This window comes from Branchiostoma belcheri, unplaced genomic scaffold, assembly GCF_001625305.1.
Source record: "Branchiostoma belcheri isolate BF01 breed outbred unplaced genomic scaffold, Haploidv18h27 scaffold36, whole genome shotgun sequence".
NCBI classification, from domain to species: Eukaryota; Metazoa; Chordata; class Leptocardii; order Amphioxiformes; family Branchiostomatidae; genus Branchiostoma; species Branchiostoma belcheri.
In genome coordinates, this window is record NW_017803976.1 from 600,703 (window position 1) to 611,771 (window position 11,069).

General features: G+C 41.1%; 1 protein-coding gene across 1 annotated transcript in view; it reads left to right on the forward strand.

Annotated features, from left to right (window-relative positions):
* The window catches only part of LOC109476065 (cyclin-dependent kinase 4 inhibitor C-like), a 19,827-nt gene extending 11,553 nt beyond the window's left edge, over positions 1-8,274 (forward strand). The window contains exon 2 of the mRNA XM_019776906.1: positions 2,734-8,274. Coding sequence (XP_019632465.1) covers positions 2,734-3,120 — 387 coding nt within the window. The 3' untranslated portion in view covers positions 3,121-8,274. The remainder of the gene's footprint in view (positions 1-2,733) is intronic.
* The last annotated feature ends 2,795 nt before the right edge of the window (positions 8,275-11,069 follow it).

Below are 11,069 nucleotides of genomic sequence, written 5' to 3' on the forward strand. Positions count from 1 at the left end.
GGATGGCTAAACTCCCTCGGCGTGTTATCTCTCTATTTCGGGCCGATTTCTACTATAATCCAGCCGTGCCCTCAAGCCTGGTAGAGGCTAGGTAATTACGCGATTTGACCAAGCAGTACATAGAACCACTCATTTAGAGCTTGGATGGTAGTCAAGTCTTCTCTCTGAAAAATGACTTAGTTCTGTGGCTAGCTTTCCTTACATCCGTTACAAAGCCGATGTAGAAAAAAATAACTGTTCGTGTTAGAAGCGTGATAGATCAGTAATAGAGCAAAATCGTCTACATACACGTATTAATGCTACAAGCAAACAACAATAAAATTATGTTAAGAAATGCTAATCTCCAAGCAGATCTTTTGGTGGCCAAAAAAGATAGTATCCAACACGCGGACAGTATCCAGCCGGCCGACAGTATCCAACGGGCCGGCTGTCAGAAAAAAAACGGGGCATAGAAAAAGGTCACAATCTTCCCCTTCAACCTCTGCTTGGAGAGTAAAGAAATGCAGCAATATGGTCCTTGGCCATTTATCAGTATGAATATGTCTTCATGAGCAGTAAAACAAAAGTAGGATACCTAGAACGTGTTGGCAAGCACAGAGCATTTGGCCGTCTCAACCTTAGCATGTCCACATGCCAAATAACTGTGGAATCTGTTTAAGGCCATAGCCATGTTAACAAATTGTGACAGTTAAAATGCTAGCAGGGTTCCGAAATGCCTATATTTTTCCTACAATAAGACAGATATTGAAACATCTTTAAGTTACCGCTTTGATGAAAACAGTTCGATAAATACCGCTGTGGTGTAGGAACAAGAGCGTGCATTGCGTAATACAGCACTGTTACTGAAATATGTTTGAGTAAGATATCAAAATGAACATGGCAATCTAGGTTGATCTAGTTGCTATAGAATACTTCGACAAGGTGATGTTTACACAGGGGACTAACATAAATATGGTGGTCAGTTTGGATAGCAATGCCCGCTCCAGTTGACGAAGTGTTGCTAAAGTATGGTGCTTCTATATACGGTGTATGCCTGTCGGTAGAAACGTTGCTTTTCGTGATGTCTATCGTTGTAGATTCATGCAGTATTTAGGCTTGGTTTTATTTATCCCATTTATTTGCTACCAAAAAGAAATTGTCTTGGAAAAGCGTGCTAACTGCATTGATGACATGTGCTAAAGATTGCAAACAAACAATGACTCATTTTTATACCATAAAATCATGCCATACCTTTTAGCTATTGGTAAAAAATGTGCTGGCACCCCCTCTAACCCATTTTTTCCAAAAGGTCTATCATATATTGGCAATATGTCCTAAAAAAACTACTGTACAAAAAAAACATTTAACACAACTTTTTTTGTCTTGACACGTTTTTCACCCACAAATAAAAATACGTACTAAATAAACGTACTAAATAACCAAGTCTCAGTATTTTGAATGGTGGATACTTGCATGACTGCGCGGTTATGTGTTTGTGGTCTCGTAAACGACCGCAGCCTAATGCTAACTCAAACAGGTGGTACAGGGTGGGATAATACACGGCATTCTGTACACACCGATGCTATCTTCTCGTGCGTGTACCTTCGTGGCAATTTTGCTTCTTGGTCTAGTCAATACAGAAGTGCCGGTCCTTTATATGACAGTGATAGACGCATACTTTTCGGACATGTTTTAAGTAAATTTCCCCACTTCGGATTCTTAACAAGTAAACAAAAATTTATATTCCTGTTAACCTTTGCCAGTAAACCAAATCTAACTACCCATACAGCATCGTACATTTATACAAATACTAAGAAGCGAGAAGAAGTTGAAAAGACTAGAATACATTAGACATTTATATATACATGTACATGTAATAGTTATATGTATATTTATATGAATATGTATTCGAATGTGTATAATGTGACCTGTGCTTAGCCCAATGGGGCAAAAATGTACAATAAAGGTCTTCATTCAATTCTCTAAACTGAAGCTTATTCGAGTTTTCTGACCCGAATTTGAACCCGAAAGTCGCCGGAAACATGTCATCTCTTAACGTATTGTTCTGTAAATTTATCGTCACTGTTTATATATAACTGTAATGTGTGTGCAAGTGTTACCATATGAAATAGATCCGATTGACACTCTTCATACCAATGTTCAGGATCAGGAGTTATAATCCGTTTACACCAGCACGACATTTCCCAACGCGTCTAGACAGAACCGTTAGTAGAACTAACGGTGCGTTTAGAGACAGATTCAAAAGTTCACGAAACCCCTTTTCAGTTGTAGTGCTGATGTTTTTTTTAGTTTGATTGTCGAATTAGACTATCGTCCTAGGCAATAGTTTATGGATGTTTTTGTTCTATTCTCGATTTGTGTAGTCATCTATCATAGGTCAGGCGAAACATGAGCGATTATGTAACAGTAATTCGCGTTTCAGGAAATGATGCCAGAGAGGCTGTAAAAAGACCGTCCGTAATAAGAAAAGAAAACTAAAAGCGTTAAAATTAACTTCGTCTAACGATTAAGTGCAAGGGAACTACAATTTCAACCACTCCCCAGACCAAGAGTTTTTGGTTGACTGTCCCAAACCTAGTAACAGTTACGTGTATATTTTTGTTGTATGAGCCACGATACACGTTTGTTGTCAGTGACAGTATGTTACTTGCTTTATCACCCAGTGCTTCTCGACGATAACTCATCAGATTGTTTTCTTTTTTCTATATGTAATATTTCTTTCATCATTTGCAGGTGATGCAGTTCGGACACGATTTAATCGTGAAGGAATTACTGGAGAACGGCGCCGACCCGAACGTTCGCGACCCGGGTAGGAAAGGACAGTACCCCGTCCACGACGCGGCGCGGGGCGGCTGGGATGAAGCCTTGAAGCTCCTGTTCGACTACCACGCCGAGTTGGACGTCAAGGACGACGAAGACATGACTCCGGCACACTTTGCCGCCAAAAAGGGTCACGTCAGAATTCTAGAATTCTTGCGTGCCAAAAGTGCGGACCTGTGGGCGAAAAACAGGCAGGGACAGACGCCGCGAGACCTCGCGAGAATCCACGGGAGGACGGACGTGACGGCGTGGTTTCGAGGCAGCTTTCCGGAGCAGCACACCGAACAGCAAGGACAATGACGTCACGGGACCGTTAGAACTCTTGTGAGTTTCTCATTAGGCCACAGCAAGTAATTTTTATGGATGACATCAGCGCGCGCATTAATTTTCGCCTGATTTTGGAAAAAAACGAGAAATTTTGTTGCGTTTTGGCAGTGGCCAACATGCCTAAAATCATATCAAAAATGGGCAAAAATGTCTGTTGCCATGCCGGAAGGTGGATGGCAGATAACTATAAAGAGAGGAGACAAGAAAAGGCTCTGATTTAATGTTGTGTTTCTTACTTTGAAGCAGTGATATGTGATGCTGGCTGTGTAAATGTGATGTTCCTACTAAACCAAAACCATTTGTACAATGATTTCAAATTGTAAGACCCTTGTTTTTTCGGCCCGCCTTGGTTTTTTTTTTTCGCGCGGTCGCATTAGATTTGGAATCTGCGTAGAATGTCATCCATAAAATTTACTTGCTGTGACCTTACCTGATTTTTTTCACCAATTTCTCGCCAACCAAGGGAGGCGGCATGACCGCTATGTCGTGTCCCAGTTGGACCTGACATGAAGCGGCCTAACCTAAGGGAGGCCATGCCCTCCCCAATTACAAACACATAATGTCGTTCACGGCTCAACGAATAGTAATCACATGTGATTGGAGAGATCTCCAACAGTTGGCAATATCATACATTTCAAATACTACTAACGTTGAGCCACATGTCTGGTGACCCCTTTGCAGACGACAGTTGGACTTAACAGGGTAAAATTGAATATCTGTAACCGTCAACACGTGCCTTAGGCCATGCTGATTTAATTATATGGATGACATCCACGCGCGCATGAATTTTCGGCCGCCCCCCCCAAAAAAAAATTCAACCATACTGTAAATCGTACACAACGGTTGTGCAAAATGAGCAAATATTTGCAAAGTTGCAAAAAATATTTAAAAACGATACCAATGTCGTAGGATGCCAAAATCAAACAAACTAACGTGTAAAGAAATGAATTTGAAGAGTAGATAATTCACTAAACCATAGTCTTTGTCATTTTTTCAACCATCATGACCACGTAGATTTAATAATGAAAGCAACTTTTTTTTTTTGCAAAACTTTTTTTTTATTCGCACGCTCGCATCAGTTTTGGGGTTCCCAGAGGATGTCATCCATATAATCAAATCAACATGGCCTTACTAGTACTGCATTTGTATTATCATCGTACTATTAAAAAAGGACAATACAAAATGATCGTTGCCATGCCCGGCAAACGATGGTCATAGGGACGTCCAAAATAGCCTTGTGAGTTCAACTGGCCGTCTTCTTTGGTCCAGCCATTTTACAAAAAGGACTTCGACAGAATTTTTACATAAGTAAGATAAAAAAAACAATGACTGCTGCTTTCAGTGATACTGCCAAACTAGCATACGAAATTATTGTACAATCGGAGGCTATAATAGTGATATAATACATAGTCACTACCGAATGACGCTGTTTAGTTTACATCCAATTTTGTTTTTCTCGTACTTGACTTGTGTAGAACCAGGCTTGGAAGCTCGGCATTGAAGGGAAATACGTCGTCAGGAAAAAAAAGTCGATAAGAGTTGAAAAATTTTGGTCTGGAACGTTTAGCCTTCAAATCAGTGGGTCCTAGAGCCGGTATCAGGGCTTGGGAGAGGGAACGGGGGTCTCTTTGGTTCAGGTCAGCCAGTGTCGGGTTGCAGACCGACGCTACTCTCTTGTAAAGGCATCAGATAAAAGCGACACAGAGAGCATGGCTCACTCTCGACTTGACGCCAGTGTCATATTTGAAGCTGTCAGGACGAGGGCTCTTCTGGTCTCAATATGGATTAAGTACCGTTGATTGCTTGGTACAGTGTGGGATATGTCAACAATCTAATCGGTGTTGTGGCACAGGGCTAGACAAGAGTTCAGGACTAGTGCGCGGCTAATTCTTCCCCCACTTCTCCACAGTAGCAGGCGTATCAGTGTGAGAAATCGGGCTGAAAGCGTCTCAACAAGAGAAGCCACACGCCTTATTTGGACATGGTTCCCGGCGTCTTCATTAGCGTGTGTTTAAAGGACTGAACAAACGCGCAGTTCACAAACAAAAGGAAACAAGTTGTGTCGTGCGAGTCACAGACAAACAAACCAAATGTACCGGTAGTTTGGGAGCTCTGGCGGGTGTAACAGCCGTGAGAGTTGTATCAACAGGAGGGAACACGTTAGTGTAAGACGCTGGAGTGTTGTTTTGGGAAAGTCGGCCCACATCTGTTCAGAAGGCAGACAGGTAGGGGGCTGTGAGTGACAGGGGGTGGGGAGGGTCGTGCGCCCGACACGTGTCCGGCTACTCACACCCGCTGGTAGCTGTAAACCGAGCCCGGCCGGCCAGACGGCGGTCCCGCCTGCCCACGCGTCCTGTGGGCCGCCCTGGCCGGAGTTCGTGGCTTCCCTTAGCAACCGCCTCATCCCCCCTGCTCCTCTCACGGCGTGGAACAACACGCGGTCTTCACGTTTATTCGCTTTTTCAGACGTTTGTCGTTCAAACACGAGCGACACTGTACAAAACCAGAGCCCGAAAGAAGAGCCTAACCCCCGACTCCGTAACGAAAGAGCAGGGGGGGTCTTAACAGGTTCAAAGGACCGTAAAAAGGTCAATCATGTGGCGACAAAGTAAACTTTTCTCAAGTCGTGTCGGCGTGGCGTGTGGCAGACGTGTGTGCGGGCAGGCTCGGGTCAGGTTACCGTACAGACTTCTCCCCAAACCTGTTTATCGGCTGGCCTGACCCTCCTGCCCCTGTTTGTAAACTCTGCCGCTCTCCTGGTCGAGAACCCTTTTTGTCTGAATTAACAACAGAAAAACAAAGTTCAGGAGTGCACTTCTCTGTCTGGACCCGTGTCGTGACGCTCTAGATCAGGACTCTGATATCTAACCATTCACGGTTACCCTTTCATCAAATGAAGGCCTGCTTTTCAAACAGCTTTCGTCATTGGCCAATGACGTCGAGCTTCCAAGCCTGTTTCTCGTGTTACACGCGGAAAGTACCAGTTTCCGCAGCGCAGGTCAAGTTCACCAACACAAACGTGTCGCAAACGGACAGTATCAGCCATGTCAGCTACAAGGACCTGTAGTGTTCAAACATCCTACTTGTTTGGCAGTTAACGGCCAAATTTTAAAAGGCGGTTTGACTTTTGGCATTAGTCAAAGTCAGATCTTTTTAAGATAGACTTGTTATATATAGTATATCACCTCTGCTGGCAGATCGTAGCTAATCGTATAGAATCGTAGGTCTAAGACACGACAACTTACAGTTAAAAGGTTACACTCCTTGAAACTGTAGGACAATTTCTTCACAATTATAGCCAAATTACTACATTTATACACAAAGGTCTTCTCAAAGAAGCATTGTACAAGTAAAGGTCAGTTTTACAGACGGTTTACTGAATTTGAGATGTAATTTACAAGTAAGAGGGGGCGAGTAGCTCGGGCACGGATATCGTATGGCGCACGAACCGGAATAATATTTTGCCTACCGCCCACAAAGCACTGCGTATTAAGTTATCATCCGGCATTGAAAGGTTTCAGACCTCGAAAAATCGAATTAGGCACGCTCTAATAAAAAGACTGACACCGTGAGTTATGGGACAGCCGTCTCAGTTTGAGGTAAAATGGCTGGTCTATGGGCCTTAATTGAAACTTGATGGACTACAAAGTGCGAGGCGGGACGCCGTATTTGTTTATGTAGTCTCTTAACAATTACGGACGTGTTCTACCGGGGCATTTATACTCGTTACGGTCCGCTATACCTACATGGCTCCGGGCTTTTAGGCTACTTTGACAGGAAGCTAGGCAGTTGCTAATTTTTCTTGATCTGGAAACTTTTTTGGTCACCAGCAGTGGAAAGGGACACGGTCGCCTAACCAATTCAAAAGTTAAGAAATCGTGATGATGAATTGATGATACGTTAGCAACTAGATACACAAGTGGTCAACGAGGTTTTTTTTGGGGGGGGGGCATGGCAGAAGCTGCAAATTTGTCAGAACAGTAACTAATGAAACATTAAAATGTTTGACAAAAGAGCCTTTATGTCAGACGAATTAAGTAGAAAATGGAGTTAGTGCCGTATCCAATTGTTTCGTCATTGCCTGTACTGCAGGTGCTTTCGGTCAAACCACCATATGGTGCCCCCCTCCCCCCCAACAAAACAGTTACCGTTTAGTCTTTCTTTTGAAATACAAGGAGACCAAGATACAAATCAAGAGTAAAATCTACAAGATACACATCTACAAGCACAAATATCTTTTCGACACACAATTTCGCCCTCTTACCATAAACACTGAAGTGAACTGTCTTTTATTCACCACCGTGTGGTTTTATCGTTCTCAATTCAAAACGAAGACAATGCTTCTCTGTGTAGAAATACAAAACTTGAGCAACATCACTGATTCTGCACACACATCCTAAGTGCAGTTACAATAGGAATTCTCATGCTGTTTTCGTAAGAATACACTTACTTGATAGAAGAATCCATTCCCTATAGGAGGGGTGTTATTCCAAGGAGGTTAAAATCAACTGATTTAACCTCATTGACTATCCTAAATGCTGAATTTGAAAAAAAAATATTGCTATGTTTGGGACGAACCAACCTTTGCTGGGGAAAATAATGGTTTTATGGCACAAAATTTCAAACTTTTTCTGGTAAAATCTAGGAACGGCGCTTTCTCTAAGAGTGCGGTCCTCTAAAAAGCACCTCCGACAAATAATGGTTCGTCCCTTGATAGAAGTTGAATATTCGTACATGTAGAACAATGGATATGTAATAAGGAAATCAAAATGTATGTTAGTTCTTTATCAAAATACATCCATTTCATTCATGATAATCGCTGCTTTGTTTATAAATCGTTGAAATTATGGCAGTTCGGCAATATGTACAGTTTCTCGTTCTTTGTTGCACTCTTTATATCTTGTTTAAGTTCATTGTCGTTTTTTACGACACCGTAATAATGTATGTTACACCAAGCATGCTAGACAATTTCTTTATTTATAACTATGCTCTTAAACTACAACTGTACATACCGTTCTTATTCACTATTACTTGTAATGTTCTGTACGATAGTTCAACAGAAAATGTACAAATGCGCCATGTTTCGTCATAATTCAAAGACGTATATTAATAAATTATTGAATTAGAATGTCTGTGCCTTGTGTGGTGCCTTGTGTTTTCTTGTACTAAGCGATCATTCATTTGAAAATTAGTTCAAACAGCTAAGTACTTTGTAGTAACGAGAGATGCTTCAAATAGTCATTTTTGGTGTTTAGGCCATGTTGATTTGATTATATGGATGACATCCTCCGGGAGCCCCAAAACTGATGCGCGCGTGCGAATAAAAAAAAAGTTTTGCAAACAAAAAAGTTCCTTTCATTATAAAATCTACGTGGTCATGAGGGTTGAGCAAATGGCACAGAATATGGTTTGGCGAATAATCTAGTCTTCAAGTTCATTTCTTTACAATGTCGTCTTTTTTCGTTTGATTTTGGCATTCTACGACATTGGTATAGTTTTTATTAATTTTTTTTGTAACTTATGGTATATTTTTGCTCATTTTGCAACTGTTTTGTACGATTTACAGTATGGTTGAAAACTTTTTTTTTTTTGAAACGGCCGAAAATTCATGCGCGCGCGGATGTCATCCATATAATGAAATCAACATGGCCTAATGCGGAAAAACTGTGAATTGTGTGTGTGTGTAATCTATTATACATAGCACTTCGGCAGAACGTCTCATATAAGGTCATACTCGCGCATATAAGGTTAACATCCCGTCTGTAGTTTCCAAATGTTGTGTCGGAAAAGATATCGTCTGCAACAGGCAAAATTCTGATGCAACATTGACCAAACATTCAACGAAAACAGTGCAAAATGAAAAATACTTTCTGCCGACGTGGTGTATAACACACCGTACAGGTGAGAAAAATCCAAACCGCCACTCCGGTATGTCTACCTGAGACGACCTGGGCATGTCTGGACAGGTAACACACCTGACACCATAAATAGCTCACCTTTAGACACCAATGTTTGGGACAAGTTAACACCGAGACAGAAGACAATAGAACACAGATCAGGTGTCAGTGATAAAAAAAAAACATTTCAATTCTATCATATCATATATCGTACACATATATTGTAATAAATCAGCGAAAACGGTGCTGGTACAAGTCTATGAACGTGCGAGTTTTTTGTGTGATATAGTCGCTACACACTTTCTAATGTTGTTGGCTTTTAAAAGATTCGAAACAAATGGTTTGTGACGTTTAAAGGGCTCCCATGCATTGACCTGAACTTACCATTAAATTTGAAGCTATGCTATGCTATGTAGCTATGCTTTTCCCCTCTTGTAATTTGTTGTCATACTGACATACAAGTGACCTAGTCAATGCTCGTTTCATCCATGGAGCTATAATACTTTAACCTTTCCCAATTTGTGCGTTGACCTATTCGCACTACGTGCTCAGCAGAAAGTAAACAATGTCCGCACTGAAGTGGGCAAAAAAAGGTACAAGTCTTGGTGTTTTCTTTATAATGTCAAAAATGCAGCTCCTCGCCCAGTCCAGAACCCCGCCTAGTATCATATCTGATTTGTCTTTCGTCGTGCTCTGGTATTAAAGCAGAGAAGTTATGGAATGTACATCAAATTCAATTTTCATGAAGTAAAAGTTATGAGCCATTGTCATTTGTTCTTTCCTAGATGTGCATCAAACAAGTCCAGGCTTGTCAGTATCAGATGATAACATGATGACGATGCACGTTCCAAAAAGGGCAATGGTGGCTTTTCTGGCAAGGTGGCTAGTGCCAACAAAGATATTGTTCAGAAATATGGCCAGAAAGGGCATGCCCAGACATGCCCTAATGACGCATTTGTCAAAGTTCCTCTAAGAAGCCGGAATGGAAATCACAGTGACGTTGATCGCCACGGCTAATTATCCCTACCAGTGCAGCAGCGCCCTCGTTTGACTGGTGTACAAACTGCAGTGTTCACACAATTGTACAGTCCTTGGTACTGATTGGTATTCACACATTTGGAGTTCATACACACACAACTGCACCTATTGATAAACGACTTCTGCCTAGTAATATAATAAGACCAAAAGGTCGGTTTACTTCACAAAAAATGTGAAAAATGCAAATTGCCATGATCTCACACATGATCTTTATGACAAGAATATTTCAAATACTGTACCAAAGCCACCCTTTCCAAACCCTTTCAAATATATTTCTGTCTAATTAACTGAGCTATTTATATCACTTATAACATTGTTTTAAAAATGTTCACTTCACTACATATAGTTCCAGTTCTCTCAAGATTGTGTACAATAGTCTTAAAACTAATCTTTCTGATTCTGAAGGCACAGTTAGACTAAATAACAACTTCAACTGACAACTTACATGTAAGCCTACTAATTTCCAGTCTTGATTTGAAAGCAGTTTTGCTTTATAAAGAGTACTGTGTTGACATTTGCACTGTAAATCTGTATTGCAGAGTAGGCTCCTCAGTTATTATATTTACCGAAGGAAAACATATTGTTTTTGCTCTGTTTCTTCTTCTTCTCCAGTGACCTATGACCTGCCCAATGACATGATTTGTTGACATCTGTCACCATGGTGACTGGTGTTAGGTTACATAATGTTGCAATTTCATAGTCTGCTCTGCTCCTGTCACCATATACTAGTAGTACATGTATGTGAATGTGTTTGAGTAAGAATTAACAGAGCAGACCATGTCCAAAGGAAAACATTATGCATTTGCTTTGCAAATGTTACTTCTATAGTTGATACATTGATTCTGATTATGTGGCTGTCGTCTACCAACACCACAGAAATATTTAGCTGTAACATTGTAACACTAGTATTGCTCTTAACTTTGTGTTTATCTATTGGATATCTAGCCTTGGACTGTCTTGTAAAGCTTTCATCTTTAACACATCATC